The sequence below is a fragment of the Equus przewalskii genome, chromosome 3 (assembly GCF_037783145.1).
Source record: "Equus przewalskii isolate Varuska chromosome 3, EquPr2, whole genome shotgun sequence".
Classification (NCBI taxonomy): Eukaryota; Metazoa; Chordata; class Mammalia; order Perissodactyla; family Equidae; genus Equus; species Equus przewalskii.
Window position 1 is genome coordinate 89,283,553 of NC_091833.1, and position 23,192 is coordinate 89,306,744.

The 23,192-nt window shown below is 42.7% G+C and overlaps 1 protein-coding gene across 2 annotated transcripts in view; it reads left to right on the top strand.

Moving 5' to 3' along the window:
- RELL1 (RELT like 1) overlaps nt 1-23,192 on the top strand; it is a 60,743-nt gene that overhangs the window by 14,161 nt on the left and 23,390 nt on the right. The window contains exons 2-6 of one of the 2 annotated variants that reach the window (XM_070612981.1): nt 6,549-6,685; nt 10,392-10,495; nt 13,936-14,160; nt 16,015-16,086; nt 22,886-22,943. In XM_070612981.1, the coding sequence (XP_070469082.1) occupies nt 10,468-10,495; nt 13,936-14,160; nt 16,015-16,086; nt 22,886-22,943 (383 nt within the window). In that variant the 5' untranslated portion in view covers nt 6,549-6,685; nt 10,392-10,467. The remainder of the gene's footprint in view (nt 1-6,548; nt 6,686-10,391; nt 10,496-13,935; nt 14,161-16,014; nt 16,087-22,885; nt 22,944-23,192) is intronic. The other variant, XM_070612982.1, reaches the window with a different exon arrangement.

Genomic DNA, 23,192 nt, shown 5'->3' on the forward strand with positions numbered 1-23,192 from the left:
ACTGAATATCAGTACTTTCACTGCCATACTTCAGAGACAAGAGAGCGGAGTATGGGGCTCTGGAGCCAGGCTGCCTGGATTAAATCCCACCTCTGCTACTTGCTAGCTGTTTGACCTGATATAAATTACTTGACTTCTCTGTGCTGTAGTTTTCATATCTGTAAAATGGGGTTGAAAACAACAGCACCCACCTCTGAAGGTTATTGTAAAAGGTTAAATGAATTCATACTGTAAAGTGCTTGGACTAGTAACATACAAAGTATGCATCAGTACGTGACTATTATTAATCATATTTTTCTACGTGTTTAATCCTTACTACTGGTTTTCAGAGTTCTTATTTATAGAGTTTCATGCTAGTGATTTTCACATTCATTTCTTCTCCTTAAAATCAGCTCCTCTATGTCTAGAGTTTTCCTAGTTACTTCTGTTTAATCTTTCCAGAGAGGTCTTTATTTTCCTTGCGAGGCCCTCTCTTGCCTTGCTCTTGCTCTAACAGCACTTGTGGAGACTTCCCCGGGCACAGAACCTTGGCGCTCCAATTACTCATGTTTGTTTCCCACTTGCCGTATTCCCAGAAGGCAGGCCACATGCCGCTCTTGCAGGAACCCTGCCTAACTTAACCTGTGACTAATGGGAAAACCCTGTGCTTAGGACTTTTGTAGCGTTCTGTTTAATCATTATCCGCTGTCTGTTCCTGGAAGGAAGAGAAACATTGGGCTGCCGTCAGGGTTGTGGGACTGGCCCCGTGGTGCTGCCTGGGGAGCACTGTTGTGGCGGCTGCTCCCTCACCTCCAGGGCTTAGGTATTTATTCTGTCCTCTACATTTGACACCGCCTCCTCCTGACTGGCTCCTGTGATTTATCCTCCTTTCCTGCATATTGGTTTTGTATCCCCAGCTGAGCTGTAAACTTTGTGACAATCATGGGCATTTACACTTATTGTCACTGCTAACAATCAACCCAGCAATAATAGCTAACATTTATTAGCACTTACTCTGTGTTAGGCACACTCATCTCCTTTAATGCTCAGAAACAAGTCTATTATCATCTGTCTGTTATAGATGAGGAAACTGAGGCATGGGGAAGTTAATTGACTTGCCTGCGGTCTCAGAGCTAAGAAGCAAGTCGAATGAATACAGTGCAGCCAAGAAAAAGCTGGCTTCTGCCCTTGCCTCCTTTCTTTCTAGGGAGCAGCGTGGTTCAGAGCTTGGGCCCTGCTTGTAAAAGACCTCGGTTCAAATCCTGGCCTTTCCCCAGGTGAGTGACCCTGATTTCAACACTTTGTTCTATCATGTCTCTATTTCTAAGATGGGTTTAATAATAACACCTCTCTAAGAGTTATGAAGATTAAAAATAAAGATAATGCCAGTAAAAACGCGGGGCACATGAATAAGCACTCGAGGAAGGTTTGCTTCTATTAGCAGTTGGTGGTAAAGTCGTTGACCATCCCAGAGGCCTTATATGTGGGATGGTGAGCCCCCAACCCTCCACGGGAGAATCGGTCACTGTCTGCCTCTGCCGGGCTGGGTGCTGGGCCAGTCTTCCTTTTTGAAGCGCTTGCTTAGCTCCTGCCAGCTCAGCAATATCCGCATGTTTCCCCCCATGGTGGGTTTGTGTTGTCTTCCACATGGTGGAATTTACTTAGCTGGACTCCTACCCTGGCAAGGGCGGGCTGTACCCAGAAACCAGGGACCTGGCTCCAGGAGGCCCGGTCCTCTGCCCCAGCTCCCTGTCTGTGAAGCTCCAGGAGAGTCCCTGGTTCCTAACAGACCTCCTCCCCTCGCCCCACTCTTGCTGTTTCTGCCAGAAACAGGCCATTCTGGGCTTGTCCTCTTCTTCCTATTTGGTGGTTTTGTTCTGGCACTTGCCGTTTAGCTTCCTTCTGTAGTTGAAATAATTTCTAACCTAGTCCCTGCTTGGCCTCTTACAAGGAATGTGCACGAACCGATCTGTTAGGAATCTGTGGCCTGAGGGCAGTGCATTTGGTGAGGGTCTGTCAGCTCCGCTCCCTATAGACCTGGCAGCTTGTGGTCAGTTGTTGTTGGTTAAACCTGCCTGTCTGTGAGGTGTGTGTCACTCACTAGAGAAAACTGAAGGCCACCTCCGCTCTTACAGAGGCAGTTAAATAATGTGGCCCCGGGTCACATTGCCTGGGTTGGGTCCTGTCCTACCACATGTTAGGACTTGTTATTGAAGCCCCATGTGCCTCATTTTTCTCATCTGCAAATGGGGGCAATGAGACAACCTACCTTACAGATGTTGTGGAAATGAAATGAGATTGTGCATGAAGCGTTTAGAACAATACCCGATGCCTTGCAAATGCTCAGTAAATGCTGTCTTACAATGATCTTAATGTAGCAACTCCTTCATAACACACTGCCTTTTGCAAAAGAATCTGAAGTGAATATTAAATTTCTGAAGTACCATTGCTTTAAAGTTATATCAAGCAAATGACTGTTTAAAATTTCCATTTCTTTCTTGAATGGATATAATTTACAATTTGAAATGTGCAGGAGGGTCCACAGAGTGTCTCTCCACTCCTGTCCGCCAACCACCCAGGCCCTCCCTGGGAGACAGACAGTGCTACTGGTAATTAAAGACTTAAAAAATCCCCAAATGGACACTGAAAATAGCAAAAGAAGGAAGAGAGATGGGGGAGGGGGCAGGAGAACAGGAAAAAAGGAGGGGGGAGATTCAGCTGGGGTCCAAAGTGCTGAGCTCTCCCGGTCCCTATAGCCTCTTGGGCATTACCCTTGCTTATACCCGTCTCTGAGGACACCCTGATGTGCCCCACTGCTTGGGGACCTCTGCCTTAGAGGCATGCTTGGTGGCTTCCTGGCCTGTGTCCCAATGCAGATACTAGCAAGCTGACCTTGCCCTAGTCTGGGGTGAGGCAAGGTCAGGTGAGGCTTCTGTTGTCTTCTGAAGGCACACCATTGTTTGAGGTACTCAGGAAGATTCAGGAAGAGTCCAGAAGTTGAGATCCTTGGCTTCTCCAAACACTGGGACCCTAAAGTTAATCCTTTCCCAAGGATGAGCTGTGGGGCTGTAGCTGTTTGTGTTCAATTGTTTGGTGCCCTTGGGGCGTTACGTCTGGTCAGGGAGTTCTGGAGCCTTTAGAAATAACTTCAAGTGGTGAACCTGAGACAGTTGTGGAGAATGTTGGAGACTCTCTGCCTCTGTAAAGTTAGTTTTCCCCCCTCTAGTTTAAATTGAAAGCTGTGATGGTAAATATTTACAGTTTCCATCATTTTTAAGTTTCTTTTTTCTTTATGTTGACGTCACCCTAGTTTCAGTCCTTTGTTCTAGTAGCTACCTGGGGTGCATGAGTGATCTGGTTTTGTCCCCCAACTTCCTGCCTGTCAAGAATGTTTGTTCCCTTTTTGTCCAGCCCAATTCAGCTTTTCTTTTGAAACCGAATCTAAAGTCCTTTTTCTTCCTGGATCCTACTAATTATTTCCTTTCTCAACTCCTATAGTACCTATGCAGAGAAACTGCAGCTTAAGGATGGGTTGTGCTCCAAACATTCGTTTTTGAGTAACTGGGTGGAAAATTGAAATGCTTTTCCCATTAAAAATGATAATTAGGTTCCCACAAAGAATACGTTTTAAAAAAATGATAAAATGGGACTTCATGAACTTTTATTACAGAAAAGTAGAAAGAATAGTAAAATGGACACTGTATACTAACGCTTAGATTCAACATTTTGCTATGTTCACTTGCTCACCCTATCTGCCTATCTATCTATCCATCCACCTATCTATCCACTTTTTTTGCTGAACTATTTGAAATCAAGTTGTAGGCATTGTTACATTTCACCCTAAATACCTCTACCGTGTATCTGGCAGGATTAAGGACTTCCTTCTATATAGCCACAATACTGTCATCATACCTAAGAAAATAAACAGTAAGTCTGGAATACTGTCTAACCTTGTTTCCTCAATTGTCCTCAAAATATCCTTTATAGCTGTTTTAAAATTTTTATTATTGTTTAAAATTTTGAACCAAGCTGCAATCAAGGTTTACTCATCGCATTTGGCAATAACGTGCTGCATGCCAAAGTTTTGGTCAATGACAGACCACATAGAGGATAGTGGTCCCATCAGATTAGTACCATCCAGCCTAGTTGTGTAGGAGGCTATACCGTCTAGGTTTGTGTCAGTATATTCTATGATGTTTGTGCAACGGCGAAATCACCTAACATCGTATTTCTCAGAACGTATCCCTGTCATTAAGCGACGTAGGAATGTGTTGTTTTCTAACAAAAGCTATTTGAAGCCACATTTAGCCAAGTATTGTGGAGGGGGTTGGGGGGGGAGAAGCTTTCTTGGGCACAGGCAATCTTTCGAAGTCTTGGGGTACTTGCCCCTCCCTATTTCCCTCTCCCACTCTAAACACCTGTCTCCAGATCCTGGGGTGCTGCTGCTGCCCTGAGACCTCCATTGTGGCATCCCCCAGGTGCAGCTGGTCTCACACAGGTCTTTGCAGAAACCTCAGAGACAGCTGCATTTTTCAAGGGACCTCTTAGCCAGATGCATCTGTAAATCAGGGGTTCGTCGCTGGGCATTGCTCATCTATGTGCTTTTTGCTGGGGAAGCTGCCTGGGCCTCCATCTGTTCCCAAAGTGGTCTTTGCTGCCCGGAATCAGAGCCCTGTGCTCCAGGATCGTGGTAGCATTTCAAGGGCTTTGACAAAATAAAGGTAACTTGAGGGACTGTATGCATTGGGAGGGATTTTGTGCAATGGGTGGGTAGACTCCGCACACGCCAGGCAGATCCTATCTGGATGTCCCCTCCCTGCCTAGTCGTGGCCCGGAGTCAGGGAGGGTGCGGCTGTAGCAGCTGTTTATTTGGAATTTGTTTGGAAGTTGGCAGCTGCCTGAAGTTTCACTACAAAGTTTAGCACTTATTTACATACTGACTTCATTGTTTTCCAATTTCCATATGAGCTCATTTGTTCTCGCCGTACGTTTCAAGCTTTTTAAATTTGTCTGGGCAAATGCTCTCAATAACTGGCACTGTTGGGGATGGTCTTAAACGTTCTGTGACTTTGGTTGTCTCTGTAGCCAAAACCAGATGTAATTTAGGATGATTTTGTTTCGTAGGATCTGCTTTGCATTCTCCCCTTCTATTAGTGTACATAACTGATTTGAACTATGTTTAAACAATTAACTTAATAAACGAGGTCGTTTTGCAGGAGCTAGAAGATCTTAGCTCTGCCAGAATAGTGCTGAGAGGCAGTGTGTGGACCGGTCACGAGCACCGCCCTGAAACAGGATCTGCCTGGGTTCTCGTCCAGCCTCTTGGCAGTTTTTAACTGTGTGACCCTGGTCAGGTGACATACCCTTCTCCAACCTCCAATTCCTCTTCTCTAAAGTAATTGTATCCACTCATAGTGTTGTGACCATCTGAAACCCTTTGGGCCCTTGGCCTAAACTCTAAATATGTAATTGTCCCCTGAGAGGTTTAATCAAATATATTAATGTTTATGCAGCAGACTCCGCAGACTAGAGGTTGTAGACAGCGTCACAGGAGATCTGGACGGGTTTTGCTACCAATGAGGTTGTCAGGTTTGGTTTTGCTACGAAATGAGTTATGAAGGATTTTGTTTTCAGAGCTTTTTGGATTTTGGACACAGGAGGGTGTGTTTGTGTTTTTCTCTCTAGTAGCATCAATGCAGAGTGAATTGTAGATGGGGCTGGAGAAGGTCAAGGAGTTATGGAATTTTGAGAAGCATGAAGGTCCTCGGCTGGAGCGCCCAGAGAGGTGAAGTGGCTTGTTGAATATCACAGAGGTAGTTGGTGGCGAAGCAGAAGAAAAACCCCCGCAAAGAAATGCAGAGAAATGGTCTAGTGATCTTGGTCAGTACTCTAGACCAAAAATAGACCACTCTTGGGTACTGTGATTTGAATGTTTGCTTAAAAAAATAGGGCGTGTGTGTGTTTAAAAATGATTTTCCAACCAAGCGTGGTGTGGGTTATCTGCTTACCAGCAGAGTTGTTGGGTCGCTCTGCTGGGAAACCCTAGCTTCTGAGAATGTGCCCTTTCCTGATAAAGGGGGAAGAATAGCTATCAGATCCATTAAAGTGCCTCGGCTGGAACACGCCTGCTTGGGAGAAGTCATGAGGGCCTCCTTATCGGGAGTCTGGTTATGACCGCTGTCTTCCTCATTATTTTAGCAGCCCTCAAGCTATGCCCCCTGGGTTTGAGGAATGCCGCCTCGGCCCCGTTCCTGCTCAGCTCCTCTGGCCTTTGGGGTCAGTTGGAAATACAAGTATTCCTTTGAACAAGTTAGAAAGCTGCTTTTGATTTTTTGGGTTGACTTCAAGCCGTTTCTTAAATTTCCTTCTCAGTTCCTTGCCATCATCAATCTTTTTTAATCTCACGTCTTCTTTTGTGACCTCCTTTACAGGATCTTGGCAAAATATGATACATAGCGAGTCCTCAAAATATAGTGAATTAACCAAACCTGTTTAGGTCTAGGAAAAACCCAAAGGATTTTGATAAACGCTGGCTTTTCTTGGACATTTTTTTCCTTGTGATGTTGTAGAAAGGAATCACCTTTATCAGTAAGAGCTGAGAACTCCCTGTTTCAATGGCTCTTGCTGTGTGCAGAAGATACTGGAGATGACGCGATGGGCTTGTTTTTGAAGAGCCTGAGGAGACGCAGGTCGCAGCCTGCATGAGGTGAGCTGTGGTCTGGGAGGTGGGAGGGAGGTCAGAGATGGGGGACAAGGAGCAGAGTTTTGCAGTTGTTCATCCCGTAAAATGCCTTGGAGTCTGGTGTTGGGCATTTTCAAAACATATCCTACTTCTTGCTGTGCTAATTGGAACACATAGTTTTGAAGTTTGGGGAGCCTTTAATCTAAGTTGTGAAATACGAGAGCAAACTGACATTTAGCATTTTAACAGAAAAGTAGCTAAATGATGAAATATTGTTGAAAGAAAAATAATGAGATATACCTCAGACAGGCATTTGTGTTGCGTGGTGCTCCGTTACAAGCCCCATTTTACATCTGCAGACACTGAGGTTTCCAGAAGGTAACAAGAAGCAGTGTATAAGCAGGCAGGATCCAGACTGCCTGGTTTGAATCCAGGCATGGCCACTGAGTAGCACTGTGACCTTGGAAAGGTTGCTGTACCTTTCTGAGCCCCCTTTCTCCATCTGCGACATGGGGATAATACCAGTAACTGTGTCACAGGTTTATTGTAAAGGTTCAATGCGTCACTTCGTCCTGGCCCATAAATGCTCCATAAATGTGGTAGTTGTTGTTGTTAGGAGCAGTAGAGAAATAACAAACTAGTCTGAGCCATGCCTCCCATCATTTCTGGAACCATCCCACCCAAAATCGTTCCCTTCCTTCCGTTGGCTCTTCCGACTTTCTGTTCTGACCCTGATTACTGACCCTATTGTCCTGCGTTCTCCAGCTCTCATGGCTCTCCCTTGCATGGCTTAGCCCAGTTGGAGATTTGGGCTGCACATCTCAGCTGTGCCCTGAATGCCTTTGCACAGTCCTTTCACTGGCCTGTCCTTTTCCTTCATTTCTCCACCAAGCCTCACTGTCTCCTAAGCCTCTCTTCTGTCCTGGCCCCCCAGTTCTCAACAGGTGCCGTGGCTTCTTATGTGAAGAGGAAATGGAAGCAATCAGGCACCTCTCCCCTCAGCTTCCTCCTCCCCACCAGAAAGGACTCTAACTCATTGACCTGCCTCAGGAAGAAGTGCCTTTTTTCCTCTTTAGGTGTTGAATCCATCTTCTTCATACGGAAATCATCTCCTTCAGCTTCCTCAACGTTGTCACTCCAGATTCCCTCTCAGTCTCCCCTTTGTTCCTCCTCTTCTGCATATAAATAAGCATTTTGGTTGAAGCTACTTAAAAAAAACACTAAACTCTGAAGAAAAATTTCTTCTCCTCACCCTGGAGGTGAACCACCCTACCCTTTTGCTCATGGTGGGCTTCCAGAAAGAGCTTAGCCTCTGTTCCTCAACCCAGGGAATCTAGCTTCCGTCTGGCCTGCCAGTCCATTGAAAAACTGCTCCCTCCAAGACCACAAAGATCTGTGGATCGTTTCTCCTTCCTGTTTTATTTTATTTATTTACTTTTCATTTTTCTTATGTACATATGTATGTATTTTAGGATTTTAAAGATTTATTTTTTTTAGGATTTTAAGTTTACTTCAAAAAACTACAGAGAAACAGATGGGGAGTAAAATACAACAAGGAGAAAAAAAAAAGATTCCAAGTTGCTTCCCAAATTAGAAACTAAAGGGTTCCCATGTGTCCTTGGGAACTTCTATGTGGCCTAATTTGTTTGGGTTCTTCGCAATTTTCTTTCTAAAGATTCTTCTTAGGTTCTTTCTTTTTTCTTTCCTTTTTTTTAAGAAATTGTGGTGAGAATGCAATGTGAGATCTATACTCTTAAGTTTTTAAATGCACAGTACAGTATTGGTAACTATAGACACAGTGTTGTACAGTGGATTTCTAGAACTTATTCATCTTGCAGAACTGAAACTTTATACCCTTTGAATAGCAACTGCCCATTTCTCCCTTCCCCCAGCTCCTGGCAACCACCATTCTACTCTCTGTTTCTATGAATTTGGCTATTTTAGATACTTCACGTAAGTGGAATCATACAGTGTTTGTCCTTCTTTGACCGGCCTATTTCATTTAGCATAATGTCCTCCAGCTTCATCTACATTGTCGCCTATGACAGAATTTCCTTCTTTTTTAAGGCTGCATAGGATTTGGTTGTAAGGATATACCACATCTTTGTTATCCATTCAACCACTGAGGAGCGTTTAGGTTGTTTCCTCATCTTGGCAATTGAGAATAATACTGCAATGAACACGGGAGTGCAGATGTCTCTTCGAGATCCTGTTTTCATTTCCTTTGGATACATACCCAGAAGTGGGATTGCAGGATCATATGGTAGTTGTATTTTTAAGTTTTTGAGGAACCTCTATACTTTTTTCCATAGTGGCAGCACTATTTTACATTTCCTTGCTATTTTAGTTGTTCTGTCTTGCAGCATCTGACCTGGCTGACTGCCCATTCCTTCTGGAAACTTGTTCCTCTGTGTCCTAGGGTAGAGCCCTGGCTTCTCTTTCTCAGTTTCCTCATGGAGTAGATCTAGCTGCTCAATGGATATTTCCATCTAGATGTCCCCCTGCTTACCTCTATCTCTGCCTGTTCAAAACTGAACTCGTGTTGTTGTCCTCTCCATGCCAAGTGTATTAGTTTGCTAGGGCTGCTGTAACAAAGTACCACAGACTGGATGGCTTAAAAAAGAGAAATCTATCATCTCACAGTTCTAGAGGCTAGATGTCCAAGATCAAGGTTGGTAGAGTTGCTTCCTTCTGAAGGCTGTGAGGAGCAATCTGTTCCATGCCTCTCTCCTAGCTTCGGGTGGTTTGCTGGCAATCTTTGGCATTCTTTAGCCTGTATAAGCATCACCCTGATCTCTGCCTTTATCTTTACATGGCATTTTTCCTGTGTGCATGTCTATCTCCAAATTTCCCCTTTCTATAAGGACACCAGCCATGAGGGATTAGAATCTACCCTAGTGACCTCATTTTAACTTAATTACCTTTGTCAAGACCCTGTCTCCTAATAAGGTCACAGTCTGAGGTACTTGGGGTTAGGACTTCAACATATGGGTTGGGAGGAAGGCAAAATTCAACCTGTACCACCAAGCAAACTTGCTTTTTTCAGATATTTCCCATCTCAATGAATGGAACCAATGTCCACCAGGCTGCTGAAGCAGAAACTTGAGTATCATCCTTATCACATTGCTTGCCTATATATTAATTTGGGGTCTAGAGCTCACGGAACTTGGAGGCAAAATTTTGGAATAGGGACCGTAGGGTCTTATAGGTTTACAAAGGGGTCTGTGACTCCTAAATGGCTGACAACCTCTGCTCTGTATCTTTTTTTTTTTTTCTTGAGTGTCTACCACCTTGGTAAAAAAAAAAAGTAATACATACATATGAATTTTAGAAAGTTATGAAACAATATAAAAATAAAATATAAAATTATCCTCTTATTCAATTACCCAGAATCACTTAATATTTTGGTCATTTCTTTGTACATTTTATGCCTTCATGCTTTTTTTTTTTACTTGTTGGATCATACTGTATGTAAGATTTTGAATCTGGCTTTTTAAGTTCAACATTGGATCATCAGCGTTTTCCCATATCTTCACAAAATCTTCATAAATAGTTTTAAATGGTGCACGTTATTCCATCAAATGGATAGATGATGAGCTGACTTAGGTATTTTCTTATTATCTCATTGTCAAACATGCAGGTTTTCACTGTTTTTTGACTTTTATAAACAATGCTGAAACAACTTTTGCTATTGATTTGGACTCAAAAACATAACTATTTTGTAATTCAGGTATGATTCAGCTGGGAGTGAAAGAGAAAGATGGACAGTGTCTCCAGTGTAAATTGAAGGAAAGCCAACCCTGCCTATGTTAACAAATGTTTTAGGCATTATTTGTAAGTAGTTACTTTGTGATTTAAAAGTCATTCTTCATTGAATTGTTAAGGTAGATCAGAGTATATTCTCCAGTCAACATTTTGCTTTGTAGTGGTTCTTTATAGTCTATAACAGGGCTGTCCAAATAACTTTTCGGGATGATGGAAATGTTCTTTATCTGACCTGTCGAATATGGTAGCAATTAACCACATGTGACTGCTGAGCACTTGAATTGTGGTTAGTGAAACTGAGGAGATTAAATTTTTAATTTTAATTCTAATTGACTTAAGTTTAAATAGCTATTTGTGGCTAGTGGTTACCATATTGGATACTGAAGTTCTATCAAGATGATGACTAAATACTTTTATAGTGCTTACCTTTTCCTAGACAATATTCTAAGTGCTTAATATATTAATATATGATTCCATGGGGTAGTCTTCCCGTTACTATAGCTATGTAAGAAATTACCCCAAATCTTAGTGGCTTAAAACAACAACAGTCATTTGTTTTGCTAAGGAATCTACAATTTGGGCAGGTTCATCAGAAATAGCTCATCTTTGCTCCATGCAGCATCAACTGGGGCTATTGGGTCGACTCCTAAGATGGCTCAGTCACATAATTGACAAGTTGATGACCGTTATTGGTTTCTCTCCTCAGGACAGCTTAGGCTTCCTCACAGCATGGTGGCTGGGTTCCAAAAGCAAGTGCCCCAAGAGATGGGAACTGGAAGCTGTCAGTTTCTTAAGGCCTGGGGCTTGGAAACTGACATAGCATCGCTTCCAACATATTCCATAGGTCAGGCAGAGCACAGAGTATATATTCAAGGGGAGGAGATGAAGACCTCCCCTCTCCCTGGGAGCAGAATTAAAGAATTTGGGGCCGTGTTTTAAAATCATCATCATAGAAAGGTGCAATCATTTTGATTCCATTTTACAGATGAGGAAACTGAGCACAGAGCAGTTAAATAACTTGCCCGAGGTGGCTCGCCTGGTAAGTGGCCAAGCTATTATTTGTGCCAGTCAGTCTGACCTTTTAACCTCAGTGCTACATTGCCTCTCTCTGTAATTCATGTTTCACTAGTTTAGATTCATACCTTCTTCAGTTTTTCCATGGTACAATAAGTATGAGATTAAGTGGTTGATACACGTTTGTAAATCACAAACTCTGTAAATATGTACTACTTGCAAAGGTTTACTAGATGTCCAATTAATGATGAAGACATTTTTCAACCACCTGATTCGGAAGGAGCTGTTTGGCTCCAATTCTGAGCCCCTCTGCTTTCATTCCCATTTCCTATTATTATTATAAAATGGAGAATTTTTTATCACCTCCAAATTGAAACAGACCAGTTTCTGAGTAAAACTCTCACAGTCTTAGCATGCTGTCTGCTTCACCTATTCCTGTTGCATGAAATATATGTTATTAAAAAGGAATTAATAAATAAAACTTATTTAGAATTGTAAAAGAAGTTAAAGAAATGTTTCTGGTTTTTACTGAAAGTGAGGCTTGAGGTTAAACCCTAATTTAGATGATATGTTTCCATATGTTTAGGGAAGTGTGCATATACTTTTATTTATTTATTCATTCATTCATTTATTAATTGTATTGATTCTTCGAAAAGAAATCGGAAAGAAAATATAGGTTATCCCAAATTCTAGAGGTTCCCTGATAAAACAATGAATGCAACCTTTTACAAACCTAAGAAACCGGGAATTTCCTTTCATGTTCAAAGATAGTGGATATTTCCATGTCAAAGAGAACATAGCCCTTTGTTGTAGGGCCTCTGCTTTGCAAACTAGGCTACCGTTTGATCCTGTTTCCTGCATTGATGAAATGTGGTCATTTCACACCTGGTTTTTGTCCCCATGTAATCATTACAACACAGATTCATTTTTCACCAAAATAGTCTTGAGAGAGCTTATAATTAAATGTATGTAGCTTTCCGCTTTCCGGATATCTTAAGCAACACGTATGAATCTCCCTGATGTAGAGAACCCCATTGTATCACTTCAGAATCCAAGTATTCCAAATAATGAGACTTCATTTCAATCACATCCCACATTTTTCTTTGGTCCTCATCCTACCTGACCCCCTCCTTCGTTTGATCATTCTCTTCTCATTTTGTGTCCGTGATCTGGTGCTTTGCTGATTTTCCACACAGTCAGCTCTTTCTCTGTTATCTCAATTGGCTGTGTCTTATGATTGTATGCTCCAGGCTCACTGTTTCTCACCTCTCTCCTTCACAGAGGTGATTCAGTTCCCCATATACGAGGACCTCTTGGGAGCCTGGGTGGCACCCCCGCCAGCCCAGATATCTGGCTGCCTCTGGTATAAGTTCATGTGATACTTTAACATACCTAAAGGCAAATTTCTCATTTTCTCCAAAAGATGTCCCTTTCCCAGCTTCCTTATTTTTGAAATCATAAAATAGGTACCCACTGTGATGTTTTCTTTGAGTGCCCCATGTATACCATCCATGGCGTCTCTCCCAGTCTGTCATCATCTGCCCATGGGTTGACTTGCTCAGTGCCTGTTTCCAGTGCTCCCCTACAAGCTCCAAGATGGCATTGGCTGTTATGTTGTTTATCAATCTCCCTATCCAGCTCCCTGCGTGGTGCTTTTCACATAATGGGCATGCCATAAATGTTAATTTGGATCAGTGAATGAACAAACAAATGCACATCTTTCCATTTGTATGTTTGCGCCCCTGGGTCAAAATCTTGATGTCATCCTGGATTTTTGTCTATTTTTCATACTCTAGATCTGTCAGTTTACTAAGTCCTTCAGAACATAAGCTCCATAAGGATGAGGATCTTTGTCCTTTCGCTCAGTCATATATCACAAGAATGGTGCCTGGCATGTAGTCGAGCCATTACTACATTGCAGAAATGGTTCTAAATGTTTTGCATGTAGTAATTTATTTCATCTTCGTAACAACCCTGGAAGGATGGGTAGGTACTGTTAGTGTGCCCATTTCATAAGAAACTGAGGCACGGAGATGTTCAGTCACTGTCCAGTGTCACATAGCTGCTCAGTGGTGGAGCTGTGACTTGAGCCCAAGTCTCCTGAGTCCGTGCTTTTAACCACTAAGTACTCTGCTGTAATATCACCTCGTGATTCTGTGTTTACTCTGTGCTGGACCCTTCACTAAAACTCTGTACATTAATTCCATGCCGTGTAGGTGCACTCCCAGATGAAGAAGCAGCGGCTGGCTTGGAGACGTCTTTAAAAAAATTACACAGGGTGGTACCCAGTTTATGAGTAGCAGGGACAGCATGGGACTGTTTTGACCCAAGCCTGGGCCCTCACACTGTTCTCCTGTCCTGCCAGGTCTACAGTGTCTGCCTGGCCCGTGGTTTGGGGAGCAGACTCGGATTTAACGTGACCATTTCCCAAGGTCGGCAGGTTTTTCTTGCCGCCTCCAGAAATCTAACGCAACCGTGTGTGTTTCTTCCTGTAGGGAATGGTAGCAGTCGCGCGTTGCACTCCAGAACAGAGACGACACCGTCGCCCACTAATGGTCCTGGGAACGGACACCCAGAATATATCGCGTATGCGCTGGTCCCTGTGTTCTTCATCATGGGTCTCTTTGGCGTCCTCATTTGCCACCTGCTTAAGAAGAAAGGCTATCGTTGTACAACAGAAGCCGAGCAAGATGTGGAAGAGGAGAAAGTTGAAAAGATAGGTAAATAACTTGGATTCTTTTTGTGGGGATGTCAATGAGGACTTTGTAAATAAGAAACCAGTCATATATATTTTCCATTTCTATGAGGCAAAACGATCCGTCCTAACAGCAGGTGGTGCAGTGTCTGTGTAGATTTCAAGTAACCACACCTAGAGGTTGAAACCTTGCTTTCAGTTATTAAATACCTACCAGGTGTTTTACTCTTACTTGCCTTGTAGCCTGAGGCAAGTTGCCTATGCTCTGAATCTCTGCTGTGTATAATTTAACTGAAATTTAATCCCAATTTAATTAAATTTTTAATTTAATTTATGAGGGCAGTAGTCTTCACCTTATAGGATTATTGTGAAGTTTAGACAGAACATGCATTTGCTGCTGGGTACATATGGACACTCAGTAGATATTAATCCTTACTATGATTATTGAATTGGATTCTAATTAGAGTGATGGGGAAATTAAATAGGTCTCACCATTTTTATGGTACTACTTTTGCTGGGAGACTTCTGTCTTAAGTCTATGTGATTAGAATTTATGTTCGTTAAGTAAATGATTGTGTGACAGTGCAGTAAAATTATGGCAAGAATGGCTGCCTGAGTATCAACTTGAGGGCGTCTCACCTTTTCCTCCTAACATGCAGTTGTTGGGTAGTGTTTGGAAAAACTTGAGAGATAAAATCCTGTTTTCTCCCCAGATAGTCTTTCCAATCATCCTTTAAGGCTGTTTCCTGACTTGGGCCTTGGGGAGTAGTGGATAACTCTCCATAGCCCTTTCAACTCCTCAAAGGCAGTTTTTGCAGAAAGGTGACATTTGGAGCAGGTCACCCTTCAAGCCAGCCCCAAGGGTGGAGTGGGGGGAACTTCTTCATTCCTTGCCAGCTTGCTGGCCTCTTGGTTTTTCCCACCCGCATTGACCTTTGAGGCAGAGAGGGAACACGGCTGCAGGATGAGTCATGTGTAAGCTCATGAGTGAACCAAAGCTGAGTGTTTGTCAACAGAAAGTGGAGCCTCCCCCTCTCCTCCTTCGTAGGTGCTCTGTAGGTTGGCTTAGCAGTCAGGATGGTGCTGTCCATCCAAACATACACATTCACGGAGGAGGTAGCTGACTGTGGATGGAGAAGACACTTCTCCAGGTGCACGGGTAGGACATCGCACAGCTTGATTTGTTCTCTGTGCACTAGGATGGAGTATTTCAATCCTCTCTCTTCCTTATTTTATTGAAACGAATAATACTGATCCATTTCAGAGTGGAGGTTTGATTTTTTTCAAAGACTATCACATATACAGAGTCTCCCAAAGTAAACTGAGTTTGTAGGCAGACAAGCCTGGCCAAAATTCCATCACTTAGAAGTGTAGTTAAAAGGAAAGGACAGTCTTATAAACATGGGTGATAATTGCCTAATTTACAGAAGAAATTAATACTCTAAATTTATATAGTACATCTGCAATTAAAATAAAATCCAAGGAGAACTTTTTTCTTTTAGTTAGCTTTTTTCTTCCCATTTCCCATAAAGGTTTAAGGGCATGATGAGAGAGAAGTAATGGTAGTAAGGACTGATAGAGATGCATGAAATTGTTGTCTTGGGAAGTGAGTGGGTGTTTGGACTTGAGAAGAGATTGGTGGGCAGCTCTGATACTTTTTATGCCTGTTGTGCCAAGGACGTCACTGTGTGCTGTGCGTTAGGCAGTTTGTGGTTGAAGGAAGGAAGCCCGGACTCTTAGCGTGATGGGTGATCTTTGAGTGATCAGCTGAGCTTTCTGGAGATGGTTCTGTGAGGTCTTGGGCTCTAAGGCTGAGTGTCTCCTTGACTTGACGCAGGTGACCAATTGTAACCCATTCTTACCTCCCCTTCTCTTTCAGAGTTGAATGACAGTGTAAATGAAAATAGTGATACCGTTGGGCAAATTGTCCACTACATCATGAAAAATGAAGGTATGGATATTTTCATGTTCCAGAACAATTGCAATATTTCTATGTTTTGCTAAAAACCTGCTTCAAAGAGTCAGGATTTGTATGGGCTCTCCTGAAGATTTGATTTTTCTGAAGTTGTCAGCAGCACCTTTTACTAATCTCACTAATTCCTCAGCTTCCAGCGTCATCTGACCAGGAGAGTTTCACAAAAGTGAGTGTTCTAGGAGTCAGTCGATCTGAGTGTTTCAAAAGCCAGCCCTGGAGGTGATGGCTCACCCTTCAATCCTGGGCTCACCTCGATTTGCGGAAAGTCACATTCCCTCCCGGAGCCTCAGTTCCTCCTCTGTAAAATGAGGGTGCTGGCAATATTTACCTCATAGCGTTGTTGTGACATCCTGCACGTGGAGCGCTTTGTGTACAGTAAGCACTCAAAGATTATCTCTTCCTTTTTTGTACTTTAAAAAAATTGTGGTAAAATACAGACAATGTAAAATTTACCGTTATAACCATTTTAAAATGTACATTTCAGTGGCATTAAGTACATTCACAATAATGTACAACCATCACCCCATCTAGTTTCAGAACTTTTTCATTACCCCGAACTGAAACTCCACGCCCATTAAGCAGCCTCTCCCCATTCTCCGCCCTCCCCCCACCCCCAGCCCCTGGCAACCACTACTCTGCTTTCTGTCTCAGTGGATTTGCCTATTCTGTTATCTGTTCTTAAGTGTTAAAACTTTGTATGGATTTAAGCATTTTTTCCCCCTCTGAAATGCGTTCTAAACCCTTATTTTCTTAAATAGAGGATTAATTTAATCTTGGTTAGAGAAATTAGGATTCTTGTTTGGAACACTGGTGATTATCTTGATAGGCCACTGTGCCCTCAGTCACTTTGAGGTGTGTAAAACTCCTTGCCCACATACCTCATAGCTGCAGCTCTCCATGCTTTGACTTCTCATGAGAATTTAAAAGACAGCGTCTTCCTGGGGCTCTGTCTTGCTCTAGTCAGTGCTGACGCATGTGGTATGCACCCATGCAGCCGAGACATTTGTCCAAACGTTGAAATATGTCTGTATTGCTCATCAGTACCTGCTCTCCCACCCCTAGCCCTTCCCTGGGGACCCTCTACCCCCATATGCTCACTATTCAGCGAGTGCACCTGCGCAGCCCAGGCTGTTGGCCAGTGTTTTTGACTTAGAGAAACAGCAACGTCATATGGTTCAGCGTAATTTCGATTGTTCTTTACAGAACATGCTTTATGTATTTGGCATAGATCTAGTGCTTTGTGTGTACCATCTCATTTAATCCCTCTAGAGTGGGTAGTATTATACCCATTTTACAGATGAGGAAATGAAGGCTCCAGGTGGTTAAGTTTACATGGGTGGTGAGCAGCCCAGCTCTGTCTGGGTCTCTTTCAACTATACAACATTGCCTCTCCTCTCTTCTAATTTGCAGCTTTCGGTTACTACAGGACATAAAACCACAAAACCAAACTTAATAGAATGATGTTTAAAATAAGAACAAAAAAGACTAGAACACTTGGATTTTGATCTCTGCCTTCTGGAGAAGTGGTTATTAATTTGCACAAGAAATATACAAATACGTTCTTGGCACAGAAGCGTCAGCTGCTATAGAAGTGCACAGAGTAAGGCGTTGCTCCTGTGCCTGGCACCTTCGAAACTGCCTCCAGGGCTCTGGAGGGCTCGAGGCCTTTGGGACTTGGGCTTCTGAGAGCCGAAGTAGCTGCTCATTAGGGAGCATTGGATGAGGTGGATTACTGACAGTTGAATCGATTGAAATAAGTCAACTTTTAAAACTTTACCAGGAGCTGAGGTTCTTGCGTGTAACTTCATAGCGCGCACTGAGTGTTTGCTGCCTGCCAGGCCTGTTCTACGAGCTTTCCAGGGACTAACAACCTTCTGATTCAGGCATTTATTCCCATTTGACCGTTGAGAAACTCAGGCCCACACTGCTGAACTAACTTGCCAACATCTGGCCGCTGGCAAGTAGCAGAGCTGGGATTTGCACTCAAGTGTCTGATTCCAGTTGATGCTTCACCACTTGCTGTCACTGCCTCTTTCCTCCAGGAAAGAGGGATGATAAACTTTATCCTTTCAAAGAGACAAAATACACAGCTGGGGTAGTTTGTAGAATTCCTGAAACATTAACTCAACATTCTCAAAACTATCTTATGAGGTAGGCCCCTTTGTCACCCCATTTTGTAGATGAGGAGACAGAGCGCCAGGGAGTAAGAGCCTTGCCCAAGGTCACACAGCCAGCCCCGTGGCAGCACGATGCCAGCAGTGGGCTTCTTCACTCCATTACAGCAGAGGAGAAGCGTTTGGGTCTCTGGAGCAAGCAGACTATATAATTCCCTCGCCTCCCACACTCATGGGCAAATAAGGCTGTTCTTTTCTTTTTTAATTATATCCTTTTCCTTTTGGAAAGTGGCCTTTGTGTTTCCGCTGTGTTGATTACCAGTAGGTAACCTTAGAGAAATTCCAAGGCACTGATTTCATTGTTTCTCCTCTGCTCCCCAGGTCTTTCCTGTCTGTCTTACTCTTTAGCCGCTTCCCTGTCAGTGCCCTCATCTGTCTCCCTGTGATTTCCCTAGTGACCTGTGAGCATGGGTGGTGGCTCTGATGCTTGTGCAGCCCTTGGTTCTCGTTGTTTTTTGAAGATTGGCACCTGAGTTAACAACTGTTGCCAATCTTCTTTTTTTTTTTCCGCTTGTTCTCCACAAATCCCCCCAGTATACAGATGTATATTTTAGTTGTGGGTTCTTCTAGCTGTGGCATGTGGGACACTGCGTCAGCGTGGCCTGACGAGCGGTACCATGTCTGCGCCCAGGATCCGAACCAGCATAACCCTGGGCTGCTGAAGTGGAGCTCTCAAACTTAACTGATCGGCCACGGGGCCAGCCCTCTTGGTTCTCCTTGACCACCAGGGGACAGCTGATCTCACTGGACCTCCTCTTCCAGCTGTGGCCATCTCTAGCTTCCAGGCTGTGCCCAGACCACAGCTGGGTGATGAGATGCACACCTGGGTCTCTTACCAGTTAGAACCTAGCATTTTTAGTTTGCCTTTGAGACAGAACTCCTCCACGGGACAAATGCATTTTTCTTTTCTTGTCTCTGTCATGAGCAGACTCTGAACTTAATATCAATTTAGACCTCCCTGTTGGTGTTAATTTAATTTTCTATTTTTTTCATTGTAAGCACACTGTAACATAACTTTTCTTTAAGCATTGGAGAAAAAAAGAAGGAATACAATTGAGTACAATCCATCCATGACCATTTTCCCATGTTTATTTAGGTTTTCTTTGCCTCTCTTTACATATTTTAAAACATTTGCAATCATTGTATATGGCTAGTCTTCTGCTTTGCATTTTGAATTTGGCTAATGGGGTAATATTTCACCTGTACAGATGGTGACATTCTTGTGTATGGTTCAAACACATCATGTCTTGAACGCTGCAAATCAGTTTAGTTTAGATAAATACCTCTTGAAGGATGAATCTGTGCACTGATTGTTTTCCTCCTAGTCCCAAGCCTTGGATTAACTACAGTGCTGCCTTTCATCTATCTTTCTAAGTAGAGCTGAACTGAAGACTGTTGGGTGGTCATTGGAATTTTCTTGCCTTGTATGGGAGTTTGGACCCCTGGCGGTCTAGTGGTTAAGATCGGTGCTCTCACTGCGGCAGCCTGGGTACGTTTCCCGATCAGGGAACCACACCACCCATCTGTTGGTTGTCATACTTTGCAGCTGCATGTTGCTGTGATACTGAAAGCTATGCCACCGGTGTTTCAAATCCCAGCAGGGTCACCCGTAGTGGACAGGTTTCAGTGGAGCTTGCAGACTGAGACAGACCAGGAAGAAGGACATGGCCACCCACTTCTGAAAAAATTGGCCGTGGAAACCCTATGAATAGCAGCTGTCTGATATAATGCCAATGGATGGGAGGATGTCACAGACACCTGTCAGGGTTCCGCTGTGCTGTACACAGGGTTACTAGGAGTCACAATCGACTGCTTTATACATATTATCAGGCGGAAATTCAGGAAAGAAAAGAGGCATTTCCTGGAAATTACTGCCCACTAGAAAATTTCCCCCTTTCTTGATGGGTTTTTCTTGCCCTGTAAATGATTCCTCCTATTCTCTGGAAACCCATGAAGGGAAGTTGACAAAATGCTGACAAGCGTAGGGGAAACCATCTTTTATGGCTTACTGGAGTTATGGGCAATATGCAAGGAGATATATATTTAATATAGAACTTAATTAGATTATTGCTCTTTTATAGTAATTTTACAACCAAATTAAAGCTTGTGTTTAAGTTCTAATGGTAGTGTTATGTTAGAAAGTTTTCTCACCACAGGAAACCAAAAGTGTTCCCAAGGGACAGATTACTGAAGTTTACGCCCTGGTATAAACTGGAAGTTAGACTAGAGACTAGGGCATGTATGCATGTGTGCGTGTGCACAAATGTGTGTGTTGGTGCCACGTACAGCTGAGGAACCTCCTCAGACAGGGTGGGTGTGAATGATGCTTGCCTGGAAGGCTGCATCTACTCTTAAAGACTCCTTCATAGCAAACAGGGCCTGTTTACTAACTATTTCTGCGAGATAAGGGTGAGGTACAGGAATACATGGGAAACAACACAAGTATAGAAAAATAAGTTTTAGTAATGATTTTAATCCATTTTAATAACCTTCCTGAGATCATTTTATAATTCGATGTTTCTAAAGGAGGTCATCATTTTATAGGTGATTCGTTTTTTCAGGCACCTATTGAAACTTTTGTTTTTGAAAAGCTCATTCTTAGACGTGAGCACTGTTAGTGTTATGTCTGTCTTCATACCTTTTGTTGTTGTTGTTTTTCCTTTTTTCTGTTTATAGTTTTGAAGTTTGGTAAATGATGGCAGCATATAAGTGTTAACTGGCAGATTATTGGGTATTCCCTAAACCCTTTATCTGAATGAAAATTGTTTTTCTGAATCCTTATTATTAGTCAAATGGGAAAATGACTGACATCGCTAGATTATTCTTAAATTTGTCCTACTGAGGGTAACTGTCTCTGTGGTGTGGGAGAAGAAACTGCCGATCCATTTCAGTACCTTTTTGTAAATACACGTCTTATTTAGAACAAGAGTTGTTTGGAAATGCGTTTGGACAGCCTCATGAATAGTCATGAAGGGCAAAGAAAGTATTTCTTTTAGAAAAGGATGGTATGCTGTGCTAATGTTTCTTTAAAATCCTCATGTATTTGTGAGGGTTGTGATGGGGTGAAAACTGGATCATGGAGGCAAAAAAAATCTTATTACTGTTTTATATGTAAAACACAAATATACATATAGTACCTACATAGATATATATCTGCATTATTATAATTTCATGGGAGAGTGATTAGGGGAAAAAAAAAGTCAAAAAAGCCTCCTGGATGGAGCAATAATTATTTAAATTAATTAAATTAAATTTAAAAAGGTTAAGAAACACTGTATAAAGCCTTAACTGTTAACTCTTAAAAGCAGCAGTGTTGGAACTAGAGTTAATTTTCTTCCTCCAGGGAAGTCATTTGAAATGTTAAATGTTAAATGTTGGTGTTAGCTCACACAGTAAATAGTGATTTTTTATTCTTTCATCTCTGGAGAATTTATTGTGGTTTGTCATGAGAACAGTGCTTTAAAAATCAATGGAGGGGCTGGCCCAGTGGCCTAGTGGTTAAGTTCGTGTGGTCTACTTCAGCAGCCCAGGGTTCACAGGTTTGGATCTAGAGTGCGGACCTACAAACCACTCATCAAGCCATGCTGTGGCGGTGTCCCACATACAAAATAGAGGAAGATTGGCCACACATATTAGCTCAGAAATAATCTTCCTCACCCCCCAAAATCTATCTATCTATCTATCTATCTATCTATCTATCTATCTATCTATCAATCTCAATGGACAGGTTAAGAGTCAGTAATGACATTTGGCCTTGCCAATTAAATCTCCAAGAGAAACTTGGGCATTCACTTCAGTCTTTTATCCTTGAGAGCTTGCCCACTCTACAAGAGGTGAACAGAACATTGTGCATCCATGTGGGATGGGAACCCAAGAAGCTTGGATTTTAATTTGCTCTTGTTGACAGCCTAGCCCCCCATGTAGAAATCTGGATTAAAAAAAAATAATTAACACTAGAAGTCTAACTTAACTCAGTCCCTATTAGATAACTTATCTGTATCACCAACACTTGAAATTTTAAGATATCTGGCCAGAATTCAGGTCTTGTATGGTCCTGAAGCAGATCTAAGCTAAATGGCCCACCTGGCAGATTAACCGTCTCCCATCCCTGCTTATGTGTGGGATAGACCTGATACTGCATGGGTCTCCAGAGTTGAGGGCTAATTATTTTGGCACATGCAAGTTATTAGAACACAGGTCTCTTAAGACATAGATTTCACTACCTATTCAGCAAAGTCAGCTAAATGCAACAGAACAGCAGTGTGTAAATTTCCCTGTGGTTTGAGAAGAGGGGAAAGAAATGCATTTTTCTGTCGTATTGCTAATGATGTGTAGGAAGCAAAGCTCTATAGTAGATCTGCTTTCTTTGCGTAGATTCTGTCACTCATACTAAATTCCTCAGTGGTGAAAGTCATTGACAGATGGTGCCATATCCATGGGGTTACCTTGGGAAAGACCCTCCCTTCTCCAGGACCCCAGGGCTCATCTGTGAACTGAAGGAACTCAATTAGGTGTTTTTCCAACAGTTTTTCTGATGTGATAATTCTGTGTTTACTCATCTGATTCATCCCATTTTAATTCTTTACTTTTTTTCTCCTTAGCAAACGTGGATGTTTTAAAGGCATTGGTTGCAGATAACACCGTGAATGATCCTGAAAGGTGAGAGCTTCGCTCGCCATTTAGTGGGACATTTTTTCCAATTAGCTACTGGAGCAGGTTTCCCAACTTTGGCACTATTGACATTTGGGCCAGATAATTCTCTCCTTGGGGAACTGTCCAGTGCACTGTAGAATGTTTAACAGCATTCCTGGCCTCCACTCAATGGATGCCAGTGTCCCCCTCCCCGGCTCTGTGTGACAACCCAAAATGTCTCTACTCATGGTCAATGTCCCCTGGGGGCATATCGCC